The sequence below is a fragment of the Martes martes genome (genome assembly GCF_963455335.1).
Source record: "Martes martes genome assembly, chromosome: 4".
In the NCBI taxonomy this organism is placed as follows: Eukaryota; Metazoa; Chordata; class Mammalia; order Carnivora; family Mustelidae; genus Martes; species Martes martes.
The window spans coordinates 41,059,462-41,078,758 of NC_137891.1; the positions used below are offsets into that span (position 1 = coordinate 41,059,462).

The 19,297-nt window shown below is 41.4% G+C and overlaps 1 protein-coding gene across 5 annotated transcripts in view; it reads right to left on the reverse strand.

Moving 5' to 3' along the window:
• Positions 1-17,622: 17,622 nt before the first annotated feature.
• Positions 17,623-19,297, reverse strand: part of NDUFAF6 (NADH:ubiquinone oxidoreductase complex assembly factor 6) — a 31,953-nt gene continuing 30,278 nt past the window's right edge. For 4 of the 5 annotated variants that reach the window (XM_080802826.1, XM_080802829.1, XM_080802828.1 and 1 more), the window contains one exon: positions 17,623-18,811. In XM_080802826.1, the coding sequence (XP_080658952.1) occupies positions 18,683-18,811 (129 nt within the window). In that variant the 3' untranslated portion in view covers positions 17,623-18,682. The remainder of the gene's footprint in view (positions 18,812-19,297) is intronic. The other variant, XM_080802827.1, reaches the window with a different exon arrangement.

Consider the following 19,297-nt stretch of genomic DNA (forward strand, 5'->3'; position numbering starts at 1 on the left):
CCACTACCCATTATCCTCACTCCTGTGCACCACTTTCTTGTGGCCTGTGGAGGTATCCAGAGTCACCCTTGTTCTGAGCCTTCAATGAAGGACATGCCCGTCCTGCACACAGGCCTGAATAAGCAGCGGATTGCACCACCATGAGAACACACCTAGTCTCAGCTTGGTGGATGAAGCCGACTTGGTCACCTGTGTCCCAGTAATGCCCATTTGGCTGCTTAGCTCTGCCTTGCTGTAGAGCCAGGAGCTGTAAGTCCTTGTTTGCCTTGGAAAGTTCTAGAAAGAGGCCGGGCTCATCACAGAGGTCTGTGTTCAGAAGGTAATGCTGGGCAGGCCTTCTGAGCCCTAAGAGGAAACCTGAGAGCTGAGAAGCACCATCAGCTCAGCTCCCCATTCCAACTACCCAGACACCCCCAAATCTCAGCATCAGCCACAGCTTTGCTTCGGCACCTGAGGCCTCTGGCACAGGGTTAACTTGGTACTAACAGATACCCAGTGCCACTCAAAATGTCCTATAAGATGTAGGTGAGTATAAAGGATATGGTGTCTTCAACAGTGAAAATTAAGATGTATAGGGAATGGGACAAAGGATGGTTTGGTTCTGATGGCGGCTGAGCAGACTCTAGCAGCAGGAACAGCCCTGGGCAGGTCCAGGTGGGGCTGCAAAGTGGGGCGGCCTGACATGCAGGACCCGGCTCTTAGCAAATGGCCAGGAGGGGGAAGGAGGGAGAATCCAGGAGAGGAAACTATCATCTTATGCAGCATTGGGATGGGCCTTGTGCTGCTGCAGAGATACACGCAGAGACTAACCTCGGGGGAAGAGGGGTTAAAAATTGTTGAGGAGGAAACGGGCATCTTTTGTTCCTCCTTTCCCTTGAAGATAAAGCCAGTGTGTACAGAATGAAAGACTTGAAAGAAGTGGATGTGAGGAACAAGAAAACGCCAGCGCCTGGCACTGAATTCTCTGTCAGCGTAGCTCATTTCTCAGCAAATGCCCCATAAAAGGGTCTCCGCCTCAAACGAAGCTCAGGCATACGGCTGGCCCCGGGGGCACCGCTGGTTCCAAGGCGCCCTGGGGCATTGCTGGAGGCGAGCCCGGCGCCAGGCGCCAGGAATGGCTTCCGCTCACTGCCCAGGAGATTCCCACAGGCCACTCGGGCCACCAGCTCCAAAAGGAGGAGGGACTCTCTACCACCATCCAAACTCATGTCGGCAGGAATTCTGCCAGGAACTACTCGGAGCCAAATGGAGCTAGGCTAGCTATTTCCAGCCCAGGAGCCCTTCTCCCTGTGCCCTCTGAACAGGATGCAGGAGCCCTGAAACCCTCACGGAGAGGCTGCAGAGGCCACTGAGTCAGCCCTGCGGAACGGCCAACATCTGCAAACGCTCTGCAGGCCCAGAACCCCGAGGACAGCCCGCAAGGGGCACGTGAGGTGGTGATGCTGACTGCGTAAGGGGGCGCTGTGCTGCTGAAGTCTGCCTTAGGCTGTCACATAACCTTCCAGTACTAACAGAAGCAAAGTGAGTTGATTTTCCTGGGCATAGAAATTCTGCTGCTAAGTGATCTGGATTATCACAAGTCTTGTTTCCCTGTAATAGATTTTTTTTTTCTGATTGTTGCTTTTTCAAAATTATTTTCTTCCTCTTACACAAGTAACATAGGGAAAGTGATTAGAGGGGGGGGAAAAACCATGGGCTATGTGCTTCCAAATCACAAAGCTGAGAAAAGAAGACGTGTGCGAGAGGCTTTTTCTGTTTTTCATTGCGGGTGAATAATATGGCAAAGTGCTATAGAAGCGAATTATGACACCAAAAATTCTCTGCTCGGCTTCTGGTTGTTGATATATTTTAATCTTTATGTGTGCCATTAACAATTTTAGTGTATATTAATTACCTGCCATCTGGCCCACTTATTTTATTTTTATTTATTTTTTAAAAGATTTTATTTATTTATTTGACAGAGATCACAAGTAGGCAGAGAAGCAGGCAGAGAGAGGAAGGGAAGCAGGCTCCCTGCTGAGCACAGAGCCCGATGTGGAGCTCGATCCCAGGACCCTGGGATCATGACCTGAGCCGAAGGCAGAGGCTTTAACCCACTGAGCCACCCAGGCGCCCCTGACCCATTTATTTTAAATACAGCTTTTGAATGAATGGATTTTTATGTGCTTTGTGTATATGTGTGTATGTGTGTATGTGTGCGCATATATCTTCGTTTTTCCATAATCTAAGGTAGGGAGAAATTCAACATTTATTTTTAGAAGCTCATTCTCTGAGGTTGAAAGAGATAAAAACTTATTTCTTCTCTTAAAGTTATTTGTTTGATAACCTGAAATCATTAAAGCATCCAAGGTGTAAAAGTCCCAGATTCAAACCTTAATGTCAGTAAGAGTCCAACAGATAAAATTGAGTGACCCAGTTTTCTTGGAACGGAAAATAGGTATGTATATGGACAGATTAAAGGAGCAAACACACGTGTGGCACTTACTAAGTGGCCAGTACTATATTGGTACTCACAGGTATTTACTCATTTAATCTTCGTGACAGTTCTAGAAGTTGGCATTATCATGGCCCTCATTTTATGGATGAAAAAATAGAGGCACTGAGAGGTTAAATAAGTTGCTAAGGGTCAAACACTAGGAAGTGAAGGAGCTAGCATACACAACCAAGCTGTCTGGTCCCAGAGCCACATTCTTGCTCTATTTGCAGTGTTACAAAAAAGAAGAAGAAGAAGAAGACAATGATGACGACGATGAGGAAGGAGAAGAGGAAGGAGAAGATGACGAGAAGGAAGGGGAGGAGGAGGAAGGAGAAGAAGAGGAAGAAGAAGAAGAGATCCTCTTCTCCTTAGGAGACAAGGGACCCTCAAGACACCTGCCTTGAGTTGAGTCCTTGTGTGGAGATGAGGTTCAGAGTCAAGGCGCTCCTGGTGACAAGAATAATGTTCTTGTTCAGAGAGGTTAAGTCTGCCTCAGATTGTGTGGCTGATGTGTGGCTAGAGAGGTTTCAAAGTCACTGTGTCACATCAAGAACACATTGAACTGCCCTGAGGTATTTGTAAATAAGGGTCTTAGGGAAAAATCAGACTTTAATAATTCAAAGGATTTTTAAAATCACCAACTATGTAAAAGATCATCTTTCAAGCAAACCGTAATACAAATAAATATAAGGTGGTAGCATTAGTCTTATGGAAATAACACAGTTCTTACCCTCAGTGTTTTAGAATCTAGTAGATCGTTGAGATTATGCACATAAACGTTTACCAGTTGGATTAATATTGTTGAAATGTCCCATGGCTCCATAACTGACTTATTGCTGTTTCTTACTCTCTGTAGCTCCTATCTAGAGTATAAGTTCCAGGAGAATAGCCACCTTGCTTACCTTGCTTCCTGCTATAGTACAGCACCTGGTACACAGGAGGTGTCCAATAAATGAACACTGAATGAATGAGTGAGTGAATGAGTATATTACCAGCCTTGTTGAGGCCATGGGCTTGGGGAAACGATTTGAGGATGAGACTGCCATTCCAAGGATGGGCCCGAAGGAGAAGACAGCACGCAGCAGGATAAGGGCAACCCCAGAAAGTGGAGGACCATGAAAGCCAAGACTAGGAGTCCAGTTTGGGAAGTGGTGAGAAGCACTGGGAAGCACCACGGACAGATTTAGAAGAGTGAGAATTGGGAAGATGCTGTTGCACTTGGTCTTGGGGCTGAAAAGAAGGATGACGGCAGGAGAAAAACTGCAGTGGGACCCCATTTTCACGGAGCTTAAGGAGTAATTGGGACGCTAGACAGGAAGTTTGGCAGTGAATGGAAGGAAAGAGAGATGACAGCATTGGATATTTTCTTGCAAATGCAAGGACATTGTTAATAGAGAAGAGTCCTGTTGTCACTTTGTTACTGTCTCAAGTGGAGGCTCGCTCTCCCTTGTCCTTTGTCCTAAGAGAACAAAAGGGGCCTTGAATTTCACAAGTGCCCCCAGTGATGCTTCTGAGAGCTTGGGCTTTGGAATTGGAATGCCCTGGTTCAAATCCCAGTTCTTCCAATTTCTAGCTGTGAGACCAAAGGGAGATGACTTAATTCCCTAAGTTTTCTCATCAGTAAAGTGGGAGTTCGGTCACTAAATATTGGTCACTGAATATTATTAAGTTCCTACCATGTGCCAGACACCATTTTGGTGGGGAGGTTAGCATACCGTGGCAAATAGGTCTCTGTACAATTCCAAAAACATGAAGCCAACTAATATTTTAAAATTATATTGGTTTCCATTTTGAAGAAGATGGAGTTCGATGTACTTTCTTCTCTTGCTCCCACTAAGTACAGCTAAAAACCTTGGACATCATATATATGACATGAGAAGACTCTGAAAGGTGGAGAAAAGGCACAGACTGGGGAGTGTGGGATCCAAAGCACAACCTGGTGATGAGTTGTCTGGGTTTTCTCTTAGTTTCACATATACCAGACTTACAGCTGAAGAAGCCAGCAGCCTACAAAGGCCAATAGGCCAAACAGATTAAAAAATCCCCAACAAAAACCTGTTCTCTCAAAGTCCAGGAAAGGGGCACCCTAACAGGACTAAAAACTTTTAGACAGTAATCACTTACTCCAGTGAAAAATCACAGGAGAGGGGGCCTGGGTGTCTCAGTAAAGCGTCTGACTCTTGATTTCAGATCAGGTCATGATCTCAGGGTTGTGAGATCGAGCCCTCCATTGGGCTCCACACTGGGCATAGAGCCTGCTTAAGACTTTCTCTCTCCCTCTCCTTCTGCCTCCCCAAAAAACACAGGAGAAATGGTGACCTGACTCCCACCCACAGCAGTAAAGAAGGGAGCAGGAGCCTAGAATTCCTGCTTCACCAGGGTTTATCAAAGGACTCCAACTGCCCATCACCCCCGCCAACCCCCACACACATGCACATGTGCACACGTGCATGCATGTGCACACACACACACACACAAACATATGCTGGGGAACTTTCAGAGCAGCCCATGGAGAGCAGGCACTTTTATCCCCATGTGACAGTAACAAGGCCCCTGCCACCACAGTGTCAGTGGAGACCACATGGGGAATCTGAACTCTACCCACAGACAGCAGTAATAAGGTACTCCTCCCCGTCCCTGCTAGAGTGGTGTCAGAGGAGGCCTAGTAGAGAGTCAAGACTTTCACCAGTGTCGAGGGGTAATGAAACCCCCTTCCTATGGTGTCAGCAGTAACAGGCACTTCTGGCTCTCCCAGCAAGGATGGTGTGTATTAGTGGGATCAGAGCTGCCATCCCTACCCAGCAATAAGTAGGAGCCCTTTCCCTCTCCAGTGTGAACAGAGGTCAAGTGGTAAATGTGGCCTCCAACCTCCTCTGTGGCCTCCCTCCCTGAACCTGGCAGTAACAAGGCAGTGCTCCTCCCTTCCTCTGTCAGATTGGCATCAGAACATCCAGTTAAAACAGGAAGTTTAAGTAAGATCAGAGTCTCATAACATAATGTCCAAAATGTCCAGTTTTCAACTGAAAACCACTCGCATGCCAAATATTAGAACAATATCAGAAGACAAAAGATCATCAATAGATGCAATCACTAAAATGACAGAGATGTTAGAATTATCTGAAAAAGGTTCTAAAGGAGGTTCTAAAGGTTCTAAAGGTTCTGAAGATGCTTTGAAAAGCAATTACAAACATGCTTGAAACATGAAAATATGGAAAGTCCAAGTAAGGAAATAGAGTCCCAGAACAGAAATAGAAGGTAAAAAGAACCAAAAGGAAACTTCAGGACTTAAAAATACAATAACAAAAGTGAACTCAGTGGATGGGCTGATACAGGGACCAGAGAAAAAGGAAATCTGTGAGCTGGAATATACAGCAGTAGAAATTGCCCAATCTGAATAATAAAGAGAAAATAGAAAAAAGAAATAAAGAAAAGCAATAGAGCCTCAAGGACCTGTGGGCCCATACCAAAAAATCTAACATTTCTATCATTCAAATCCCAGCACAAGAGGAGAAACAGAGCAAAGCTGAAAAAATATTTGTGGAAATAATGGCTTAAAAACTTTCCAAATTTGAGAAAAGATATAAACCTACAGATTCAAGATGTGAGTGAATCACAAATTGGATAAACCAAAGAAATCCATGCCAACTCAACAGAGTTATACAAAACCAACCTGAATGACAGCAAATTTCCCGTCAGAAACCATGAAGGCCAGAAGAAAATGGGGCATTTTTCAAGTGATGAAATGAAAAAACTGACAACCCAGAATTCTATGTCCAGTGAAAATACCCTTCAAAAATCAAGGGAAAATCAAGATATTATCAGCTGAAGGAAAACTAAATGAATTTGTCGTCAGCAGACTTATCTTAAGAGAATGGCTAAAGCAAGTTCTCTAAACAGAAAAGAAATGCATAAGGAAAGAATCCTAGAATATCAGGAAGAAAGATAGAATAATAGAAAGAGTAAAAGTTAAAAGTAAACATATTTCCTTCTCCTCTTAAGCTCCTGAATTATGTTTGATGGTTGAAGTGAAAATTATAGCACTGACTGTTGTGCCTCTAAATGTATGTAGATGGGGGGGAGGGGGACACCTGAGTGGCTCAGTCAGTTAACCAGCTGACTCTTGATCTCCGATTACTCAGGTCTTGATCTCAGGATCATGAGTTCAAGCTCCACATTGGGTTCCACACTGGGCATGGAGCCTACTTAAAAAAATGTATGTACGGGGCACCTGAGTGGCTCAGTGGGTTAACGCCTCTGCCTTTGGCTCAAGTCATAATCCCAGGGTCCTGGGATCGAGCCCCACATCGGGCTCTCTGCTCAGCAGGGAGCCTACTTCCCCCTCTCTCTGCCTGCTTCTCTGCCTACTTGTGATCTGTCTGCCAAATAAATAAATGAAATCTTCAAAAAAAAATGTATGTATGTAGAGAAAATATTTAAAAGAATTTATAAGTAGGGGAAGACAAAAGAATGTAAAGGGATTTAAGTTTTCTATACTTGACTTGAACTGATAAAATACTAACACCATTAGACTGTAATCAATTATGCATATAAAGTAATAGCTAGAGCAACCATTAAAAAAGCTACAAAGAGATACACCCCAAACATTATAGTCCTAGGAGAATGTACAGAAAAATTTTAAAATAAAAATAAAAGTTAAAAAAGCCCTCTATAAATAAATAAAAATAGAATTCCAAAAATTGTTCAAGTAATCCACAAAAATTTTAAAAAAAAAAAACAAGAAAAATAAACAGGAGAATGAGAAATAGAACAAACAGAACAAAAAATAATATGACAGATTTAAGTCCTAATATCAATAATTATATTAAATGTAAATGATCTAATCAAAACCACAATATACCCCCTCATATTTGTCAGAATGGGCTAGGATCAAGCATTGGTAAGGATGTGGAGAAAAGGGAACCTTCATGCATTGGTGGTGGGAATGTAAATTCGGGCAGCCCCTGTGGTAAACAGTATGGGGGTTCCTCAAAAAATTAAAAATATGATACCATATGATCTAGTAATTCTCCTACTAGGTATTTACCTGAGGAAAACAAAACATTAATTCAGAAAGATATATGCACCCCAATGTTTATTGCATCATTATATACAATAGCCAATATATGGAAGCAACCCAAATAGTTATCAATAGATGAATGGATTAGAACATGTGGTATATACATTCAATGGAATATTACTCAGCCATAAAAAACAATGAGATCTTGCCAATATGCAACAACATGAATGGACCTAGGAGGTATTATGCTAAATGAAATAAGTCAGAGAAAGACAAATACTATACAATTTTACTTCCATGTGGAATCTATAAATAAATAAATAAATAAATAAAATAGAAACAGAATCATAAATACAGGAAACAAACTAGTGGTTTCCAGGGGAGGAGCTGGAGCCAGGTTGGGGAAATAGGTGAAGGGGATTAAGAGTTACAAACTTCAAGTACAGCCCAGGGAATATAGTCAATAATATCATAACATTGTATGGTGACAGATGGTAACTACACTTATCATGGTGAGCATAGCACAATATAGAGAGTTGTCAAGTCATGATGTTGTAACCTGAAACTTAACATTGTATGTCAACTATCCTTCAGTAAATAAACAAAAATAATTAAAAAATTTAAATGATCTAAATCCATGACTTGAATGACAGAGATTGGCAGAAGGGATTAGAAAATAGGACCCCGGGGCGCCTGGGTGGCTCAGTGGGTTAAAGCCTCTGCCTTCGGCTCAGGTCATGATCCCAGGGTCCTGGGATCGAGCCCCACGTTGGGCTCTCTGCTCAGCAGGGAGTCTGCTTCCTCCTCTCTCTCTGCCTGCCTCTCTGCCTCCTGTGATCTCTGTCAAATAAATAAATAAAATCTTAAAAAAAAAAAAAAGAAAAAATAGGACCCAACTGAATGCTGTCTATAAGAAACTCACTTATTTTTTTTTCCATATTGAATTGATATTTATTTCAGGACATGCCATGTCAAAATAAAAGAGTCAACCCTCACCTTTAATAATAATACTGTATTCTACAAAAGCACTTTACAACTCTATCCCATCTCTGAGTATAATGTACTGGTATGTGGGCTCATGATTATCTGCAAGCATTTCTCTATTCAGACTCATAATCCAAGCACTCTCTGAATATTACAAGGAGCCAACAGGTGGGAATTAGAGAAGGAAGAGGAGAGAGAGGGGAATAAGCTCCTCCCAGTTAAGGGTTTTGTTGCAATGAGGGGATAAAGAAGTATGATTTATTTTTTGTTGTCTTTTCATCTCTATACCTTGTTAAGTAATGCTTACAATGTATATTCAGCAGGCTTTTCCTGAGCTGTAACTCAGAAATTTTTTTTCTGCAAACAATGTATTTACAAATGTGTTTATTAACTTACACAGCCATCTCACAATAACTAGTAAAGATTAAAATTGTGCACTCTTAGTGTATTTGTTTACAGTGTTTTAAGGGAAATATATATTGCCATGGTGATGAAGCTCTAAACAGACTGGACAAAATATCTAGAAATTGAAAGTAGTTTAAAAAAACAGGCAAAGAAATAAATAGCATCAAAGAAAAAAGATTAATTGTAGCTTAAATATAAAACTAACTCACTGGTTAATTAACCAAACTATATGGACTTAATAAAAAGCAAAACCAGACTGAAAGAACCAAGATTTTTTAAAAATGCTAAAAAACAAGGCATAGATCTGCATAATATTGAGTTTTATTTCCATTCTCTCCTTTCCCTCTTCTATGTATGTTCTTCCAGATCTGCCTCTAGGGGCTTTTAAGAAAACTGTTTCTATTTTCAATTTGACCTCAAATGTCCTGAGCAAAGTATTTGCTATTCTGCTGAAGATTCTTTTGTTGGTAAACATTAGATATCATTGTTTCTACTGGTTATTGTAAGAAACTCACTTACGTGTAACTATATAGGTAGGTTGAAAGCAAAAAGAGAGAAAAAGATATATCATGCAAACATTAATTGAAAGAAAGCAGAAATGGCTATAATAATATCAATAAAGTACACTTTCGAGTGAAGAAATTTACCTGCATTAGGCATATTACATAAAGACAAAAGGATTAGTCTACCAAGGAGATGTAGCAATCTTAAATATGATGGAGGCACCAAACAGTGAACTATAAAATATATGAAGCAAAAGGTGTTAGAATTAAAAGGAGGAGCGGATAAATCCACAGTTAGAGATGGAGACTCCAGTACCCCCTCTCTCTGCAATTGACAAAACAGCTAGACATAGACTCAGCAAGGATATAGAACATCATCCAGTAACAGGATTTAACTGACATTTATAGAATACTTTGCCCCAAAATAGCAGAATACATAGTCTTTTCAATTGCCTGTGGAATATATGCCAAGATAAGATTATAATCAGATTTCATAATTTAAAAAACTATATTAATCAGACCTGTTGGCCCTTTAAATATTTAGATATAACCATTGGGTTTATATTTGAGTTAGTTTATGAAAAGCAAAGATTTGAAATTTCATTTCACTTTCATTACATATTGATGTTGGCTGCATCTTATCCGTCACAACTGAGCACTCCATTCTTCCCTTCCCAAATAGGGGCAGCAACCTGAGACAGGGGAGGCACTCACTGTAAGCAAGTCAAAATTATGAAAATCTGGATTTACAAAGATGTTTTTTCACGTTCACAGATATTTTCATTAAAGATTGGCCAAAAGATTGCTTTACTGGAAGCTCCCCTATTTAAGCGTAAATTCTCTTTCCTAAGTAATACCATGTACATTCTACTTCTTTTGTGTGTTTGTTTGTTTGTTTATTAGAGAGTGCAAGAGCGTGTGCAGGGGGAGAGAGGCAGAGAGACTATCTCAAGCAGGCTCCAGGCTCAGTGTGGAGCCCGAGGCAGGGCTCAGTCCCACAAACCTTGAGATCATGGCCCAAGCCAAAATCAAGAGTTGGACACCCACATGACTGAGCCATCCAGGTGCCCCTGTACATTCTACTTCTATAGGCAATTCCTACATTAACTAAAGCACCTGTACAGTGGCTAGGACAAAAGTTGGTCATTCACCTTCTCTGGGCGAACAAAGTCCTAGTCACATACTTGATCACCATGGTCAAGATGATGGTTGGGCCTTTTTTACTCAGCAAAGGATGTGGCATCTCATTCCTTCAAGCTTTCAGTCGCTCTGTTGACCAGATTGTTGTGGTTATGAATGACAGAAATTCAACTCAAACTTGCATAAGCAAAAGGGAGGAATTTACTAGAAGGCTCATAAAGCCAAACTGTTGGCAGCACAAGGCGTACTGTGGCATCACAGACATCTTTGCTTACCCAGCTCATAAGAGAGCATCCAGTTTGCTGAATGACTAACTAATACATCTTTTTCTTTTTCTTGTTTAACAAAAATCCCTGGGCATCCTCAATGTAGACAATGAGGAGTTGAAACCACCAATGGATTCAGTGATGTGCATGAAGTAGTGACTGGCGTAGCACAGGAAATTGCTCATGTTCACCAGGGAGAATGAAGAGTCCTATCCCTAGGATGGGGTCACACCTACCATTTAACTACATTCTCTACTCGCTAGTGTGGTTTCCTTGGTTCGGGGAAGATAAAACTCCAAACAGGAAGTATCACATCAATCTAAATAGTTAAATTATGGCTGCATAACAAATGAGTTATGTCCCAGAAATATCATTAGAAAAAAAAATTCCCATCTGGGGAGTTTGCATCGAGATTGAAAAATTTAAAAATCACACACTCAAGGACCCTTCTCCTTTCTCCCCTGAACAAAGATAGGAAAAAAATGAAAAGTCAAATGACTTTTTTCCCATTTAATTATGGGAGAAAATTTACCAGTGACAAGAAAATGCCCTTTGTCCCAGAAAACAATGTGTCCACGCACTAGGCATTCTGAAAGAACCAAGCCCAGGCCTCTCTGTGGACTGCTCTGTGGTCAGGACAGGAGAGTAGCCTTTCCACGAAGCGGTTGTCCCTTAGATTTGTGCCTGCCCCGATTTCCTCTTCTCTCCTGCTTCTCCAACCTCCTAAGTGTATCTTCTAGGAACATTCCATGAGCCAGGAGCAGTGCAGCTGCACTGACGATTAGCGGAATAATTCTTTCTCTGGCAGGAGCAAAATAAGTATCTTGTCTTTGACCTCCAGTTCTCACGAGGACCCAGCTGGGTGGATCCCTCAGAGCCCATACAGCCTAAGGCACACACTGCCATAATTCTGCCTCTGACATTCAGGCAGCACAAGATAAATCTCATCTAATGCTGATCCATTCTCTCTCTTTCTCTCTCTCTCTCTCTCACACACACACACACATGGAGGCACGCTCATGAAAAAGTCAAATTAGGAGCTTGCCCTCCAGAACTAGTTTAAGAGGTGAGATGAACAACTTTGTGGGGCGTGTTCAGTCCATATGAACCCATAAACATCACAGGATTGACAGGTCCCACGAGCATCTCCTCACATAACCAGTAAATGGAAACTGGTTCCGCTCCCGCAGAAGAAGACAGTGCCTTGAGTGGGGGAAAATGGTCCTCATGGATACCAGCTCCATCCACATGAAATGAATCATGACATTTTATTTAAATGATTATTAGTTTGGATGCAGCTAAATTATTAGTCTGCCTCACATTCCCGGGTCAAGCCCAGGACCTAGCATGCCATTTCTCTTATGACAGTTCACATCTGAGCTAACACTTCAGGAAACAGAAGGAAAATCCTATTTTCTTTTGTACCTGTCCAAAACAAACAAACAAAAAAGGCCGAGATGATTTAGAACTGTGTAATACGTTGAGAGTCACTGCCCAATTCTCAAAGAGTCTCTTATTTTTAACTGAGGGGAGTTAGAACATTTCTTTAAAAAGTGACCTCCTTCAATTGATTTAAAATACCCTTCAGATTCAAATTGGAAATTGACTGTCTGCCCAACATGGCTGGCGGTATTGGTTCAGTTAGGCAACCATCTGTGAATCTTGCCTCACATGCAATTTCATGTGGGTTTATGTGAAAATCAAAACACAAAAATACTAAGAGAAATTGTGAGAGAAATGTTTTTTTATAATCTTCCAGTGGGCAAGGAATATAAAAAAATTAAAGGATAAACACATGATTTTTTGTTTTTTTTTTTAAAAGATTTAATTTATTTATTTATTTGACAGAGATCACAAGTAGGCAGAGAGGCAGAGAGAGAGGAGGAAGCAGGCTCCCCGCTGAGCAGAGAGCCTGATGTGGGGCTTGATCCCAGGACTCCGAGATCATGACCTGAGTCGAAGGCAGAGGCTTAAACCACTGAGCCACCCAGGCGCCCCACAAATGGTTTTTAAATACATGAAAAGATGTCCAAATTCATACATCATAAGAGAAAGGCAAACGAAAATATAGGTAGAAGTGATAGAAGTCTATAAATCCTGTGTTACATTCTACCCTGGAAATCTTATAAATATTGGCAAAGGTTATTATGCTGGCTTTTCATAGAACATTCCATGGGATGTGGCCTACACCACTTTCTTTGGTTATTCCAAGGAAAGGTTGACTTCAGAAGGCTGAGGGCCTTAGGTGTAATTTAGATTATAATTGCAAAATTAAAGAGAACATATTTCTAGTAAATTGATGTTCTATAGAATAAAAATTAAGAATATTTTTCTAGTATCTTTTTATATTGAATTGCTAAGCTAACATGCAGACTAAAAAACAACATAAAGAACATACCAATTTTGTATATTTTGTATGCCAAGGAGAAAAAGTGGAAGAACATAGATCAAAATGTTAGTGGTGGTCATCTCTTACCTAGTAAAATTATAGTTGATTTTTAAAATACTTTTCCTTTATACTTTCTTATTTCTTTTTCCCAATATTTCTCCAATGAGCACATGTACATTACTTGTATAAGAAAAAATAAGCACATTAATTTTTTAAAAATCCTTCCCAGGAAAGAGTACATGATACATTTCTCCAACCCAAGACTCAAATAGGTTTCTCACAACCACATGGAATAATTTACAAAGAATGGAGGAAGTGTCTTTATGTTGATTAATTTAAGTGAGAACTTTCTCAACTTGTTTGTCAACTTAGGAGATTAATATAGGATAGAACCACTGCAATAAGAAATTAATATAAGATGTAGTGTAATAGCTTCTCAAATCATTAATGTTGACTTCCTAAAAAATCTTTGTAGCACCAGTAAAAGGGATCCTGTGGTTTTAAACAGCTCTTGAACTTGCTCTCTGAGAAATTTAATCTGTAGGCCTGTGTTTAAACACACAGGATATTGTTATATAACTAAGCAGCTGGGAAGATTAATAGTGATTAAAAATAAAAAGGGAAAACACACAGTACACCAAGGCAGGATGGTTTAATGAGAAAAGGGTAACTGGAAGGAAAATAGTATTTGTACAGGGTAATGAAAAGTCAGCCCACAGACGTATCAAATAAGAATAAAGACATTGTGTCTCATATTCGGCTCAAAAGGTACTGCTTATCCAAAGAAATGATTACATTGGAATTAATGGAAATACTATCCATGAGCATATACACAAAATACATGTATTATGGACCATTTGTGAAGTATTTATTTTCAAATTTCATGCCCATTCTTAAAAGCCAAACACCTGAATGTGTCTGTGATTCCTCCCTTCTTCTTCACCCCCTCCTTTGCAGGGGTCCCCAACAACCTCGTTTCTTGAACTCTGTGGGCACTGCCCAGCCACCACACCTTCAACACACATTTCCTGTTTGGTCTGTACATAGAGCTCCAACATGTTCACATTTCCTCAGAGCCCAGCCCCCCACCTCACACTACAGCATGTCCATTCAGATACAGAGATGCAAGGAGCAGCGTCAGGATTTCTGGGAGGTTCCGGGGATGAATAGAAAGACAAATAACACATTGTCATGCACCCAAACAACTTCAGCTGAGCGAGGGACCCACATATCAGCCATAGTTATAAGCCAGTTGGCTTTGGTGGAGAAAGGGGGGCCATGCTTGGTAAGCCAGCCTCAGACTGGTGACCACTTGTTCTGGACCCACCACCCACAAATTCTCCAGCAAACGTGAGTGCTTAGAGTGAGCAAGAGTAACACGGACGCATGAGTCGGGCCGGCTATGAGAGTATCCGCCGGGGCTGAGGCCAGATGGAGAGCATCCATTCTGTCCAGAGCCACTCAAGGTCTCCATCCTTTTCAGATGCCAAGCTTGCAAAATAAAATCGACCTGCAGGCCTCTTGGGGTTCAGGCTGCCCGTGTGGGACTTCTGTATAATACTGACCCATCATTTAATGTTTAGTACATCTAAGTCCTTGTTCTAGGAACTTTACGTGTGTTAACTCATGGACTCCTCACGACCATTGAGACTGATGTTATGTTTTGTCCATTTTATAAATGGACCTACTGAGGCACTGGAGGGTTCGTGTCCCTTGCTGCGGTTGCACGGCTAGTCAGATGGTGGAGTGGGGCTCTGACACCAGCCAGCCTCCAGGGCCCACACCCTTAAAAGAAGCGCTCGCAGGCACTCTGCTGCTCTGTATCTAAGCTTTTAACATTTCTTTATTCAGCTTATCATAGTTAATGATTTAGTGAGCCAAATATTATTCCATTTTGTTGTTGAACAAACTCTTTCATCTGGTGTATAGAGTTTTGATGGAAAAACTTCATGTCCATCTACCCATGGTTTCATAAACATAGTAACACTCCCTGCTTATCGCCATCTTTCTGATCTGAAGGGTCCTGATGCTGTGTTCCCCAAAGGAGAAAGCAGACCCAGGGAAGGGTCTGGTGCTTAACGGATTCCCTCACTCTCCAGCTCCTCCCCCTTGTTCCAACCCACTGTCAATACCCTTCCCAATTCTGGGAATTAGTGTTTTCTTGCTCAGTCTTCCTTACAGGTACACACAGGACAATGCTTTCTTTTCAATAGCTGCGTAATGTTTACAACTCTGTGGATCTTTCTGGATGTGGCAATCCGTTATTAGGCCAGTGTCTTCAGAGAAATTCTATTTATGTGAGCTAAAACAAATCCAAGGGCACTTGGGGATTTGGTAAAACAGGCAAAATATAAACTCCCAACTCTTTGATCTTCATTCAAGAGTTTCAGTGGACCAGGGGATGTGGCCACATTTTATTCACAGACTTCTCTAAGAACTCTGGACATTACATTGTGTTTTTACTTATGTTAAAGCCAAAATATTAGGAGTCTTACCATAGGCTATCCTTTTTGCCTCCTGGCCTTTGTTCCTACTGCTCCCTCAGCCAGGACCTCCCTACAGCTACATCCCCTCCCCAAACTCTGGCTCCTACCCAACCTTCCTAACATTCCTCACATGCCATGTCCCCTGACCTCCAAAGTGGTGACATGTCTCCTCTGTATATACCCTGTGCCCAGCACTCAGTATCTATTTCAGTTGCCTATTTATTTCTCTCTCACCTAATGTATAGTTGGAACAATACTTTTTAACCTAATTCACACCTAAAATACATACAGTCATACTTACTTTGGAAAAAAGTTGTGCCCTTGAGCTTTTAAAATTGGCGGTTTATTTTACAATCTCAAGAATGGTAAAAATACATGGGTTGTGGGCTTTGGCATTGAAAGAATGTGGGTTTGGCATCCAACTCCAGTTCTAATGGCGATGTGACCTTGAACTTAACATCCATGAGGCAGTTTTATCCTCTGGAAAATAAACTTACTTCTCTATGAGGGTTAATGCGTAAGGGTGCAGAGCTGTTCAAATTCACTCTCAGCTGAGTGTTAGCTGCTGTTGTATTTCTCAAGAGGAATTTAATTTTGTGAAAAAGAGATATTTAATCAAAAAGAGAGGAAGAATACTGCCAGTTGGGTAGGAATTACTCAAATGCATTTTATGATTGGCAACTTTACCTACATTGAGATGAATCTATATATTTAACATGTTATCTGTTGCTCTCCACCTATTCAATACCAAAATACATCTAAATGGTCTGAAAATGGATCAGACTCCTTTAAAATGCTCAAATAAGATGAAATTTGAAAAATGAAAAAGAATGTTGGCACCATCTAAGGGAGTGACTTTTCTGCCATGAAGTTAATTGTACAGTAAATGTCACTGAGTAAGACCCCATTTTAATCTTTAGGAGACTGGAAACATCGGTTCATCCAAATTTCTAAGCATCAAACTTAAAACGGCTCAGAGTATTTTGAAATTATTTACTTAGGAATGCCAGGGTGGCTCAGTGGGTTAAAGCCTCTGCCTTCAGCTCCGGTCATGATCCCAGGGTCCTGGGATTGAGCCCCACATTGGGCTCTCTGCTCAGCAGGGAGCCTGCTTCCTCCTCTCTCTCTCTGCCTGCCTCTCTGACTGCTTGTGATCTCTATCTGTCAAATTAAAAAAAAAAAATTTACTTAATAGTAAATTGGCTTCTGAGCAAGTAAAGAATCCAGTAATCCACTTCATGTTTAAACCCTGCTTTTTAAGACCCTTGGACAGGAACCCAGATGCTCAGTAGCTGATTGCTGCCAGATTTAACCTGGGAAGACAAACAGACAATGCTTACTAACAAAGAATGTCTCTAATGAACTCAACTCAGAATCCCAAGAGGAAATGGGTCCCATTTCCTTGTACTTGCCTCGCTTAGATAAGCTAAAAGTTTTTCTAAAGCCACAGAATTAAACAAGAGGATATTCCTTCAGCATCTGTTATCAACTAAGAGTGTATGAACATATACAAGCACAGTGCACATTCGCACAGGTCCACGTTTATTAATCTCTCATTTCTCTACTTGCTCTAAGTCAGAAGCCATTCTAGGTGCTGTGGGACCCCAAGATGCATGCAGTTTTGCCCTCAAGCAGCTCCAGTTTGAGTTTCATTTGCAAAAATGTAGTATTTTAAGCTATCACTAATACACCATTCAAGTGGGCACTAACTCGAACCGAAGGTTTAGGAGAGAGGAGATGGGGCAAGAGAACACCAGAGGCGTGAGTGGGCAGCAGACAGGACCACTGACAGGGCAGGAAAAGGAAACAGCCATAATCCTGGTCTTGGGGGTCAGAGACTCAGAGGGCAGTTCTGCCAACTACCAGCAGTGCACACAGTTGAGTTTTTTTGCAGTTAGTATGTACTTGATGATTGGCAATTTTTAATTACCAAAAAAAAAATCCTTATTTCTTTTTAAATATCAAATGAGAACACTAATGAAAGTATATAGCACAGAGCTTATCACTGGGAAGCTCAACTAGTATAACTAGTTTTTAAAAATGTCATATCCCCTCTTTTTAAAAAGATGTTATTTGAGATGGGGAGAGGGAGAGTGAGCATGAGTGCGGGAGGGGCAGAGGGAGAGGGAGAAGCAGACTGAGCAGGGAGCCCCACCCGGGACTCAATCCCAGGACCCTGAGATCACTACCTGAGCCGAAGGTAGACACTCAACCAACTGAGCCACCCAGGCACCACATAGTATCCCCTTTGTGAATGTTCAATACAATTTCGGTAATATACTTTACATTAGTACAGATTTTATTAATACCATTTCGGTCACAATCATGATAATGCCGAAGGACAGACAGTAAAGCAGCAGGGTTAACAAAACAAAAGCCTTCAAGTAAGCCAGACCTAAAGTCAAATTAAGGTTCTAGCTCTGGACAGCCATCTAGCTTACCTTAAGGAAGTTATTTTCTCATCATGGGTAAATTTGCAGAGTTGTAAAGATGAAATGTTTGGGATATGAAGCCATTAACATAGTGACTGACATTCCTCAATATTCACTTCACTCTCTGTGACCCCGAAGGAAAGGTATTTCCTCGCTGGACTGGCCCGCTGAGTGTGGCTGTTCCGCAGGCAGACGGTGGTCACCTGAGCTCCCTGCCGGCCTCCAAAGGGGAGGCAGGGAGGAGGCAGGCCTGCTTCCTGCCCCCTGGTGGCTGAAGGGCAGCCTGCAGGCTCGGTGCAGCTAAAACCACAGGCCCTCCGGGGCTCCGACTTGACAGAGAGCGCGCAGCACAACGGGTCTGGTCTGCTGGGGACAGAGGTGGTGCCCCTGGCAGGATCTGAGCAGCATCGAGGTGCCCTCGCCCCCCAGCAACGTCTCATCGGTCTGTGAGCCACGTACACCCAACCTAAAAATCCACTTTCTCGTCAAGTAAACAGTTAGCTCCTGTTGTTTGCAAATAAGGACCCTAACCAGTATACTTCTGTAAAACTAATAAAACTAAAGAACAGTGCCATAAAATTATTTTAATATCTGTTTCTCCATGACTGAATATACAATGATAACGGAAGTAACGAATTCTTCTGCTGTAAAGATGGGTGGAATATGTCAAAATCCACCCGCTGAATTTTCTTTAAGTAGTCCTCCAGGGCAACCTGGAAAAGGAGAGTAATAGTCATGAGGTCACAGAATGATTAAGGTTTTTAAAGAAATTAAAGAAAAGGTCTAAGTATTAAGGCTATTTTAGTTTCCCTGAGATGGTCTTCCATGTACTAAGAATTTAAATGAGAATTTTAAAAGGGAGAGAGTAAATAAAGACATCTAAGAAGTTTCTATTAGACGAGTAAAACAGGACCAAAGAGCTAGTACTAGAAATAACAACCCAATTCTGGTAAAAACTTATAGAATGCAAATTTATTATAATTTACGTTTTACACAAAATATGTAAAATATAGAAACTTTTGTTTGTCAGGTGTTATTACTAGATTCTGTAGAAAACAGAAGGGGTGTTTTAATCAAGGACACTGAACCCCACCACCACCGCCCCCTCCCTGCCCGCACAAATGCATTGTGCCATGAGGACAAGCTTAAGTTGTTTGTTAAAAAAATTATTTTGTGGAAAAGTTTAATGGGTCTCTATG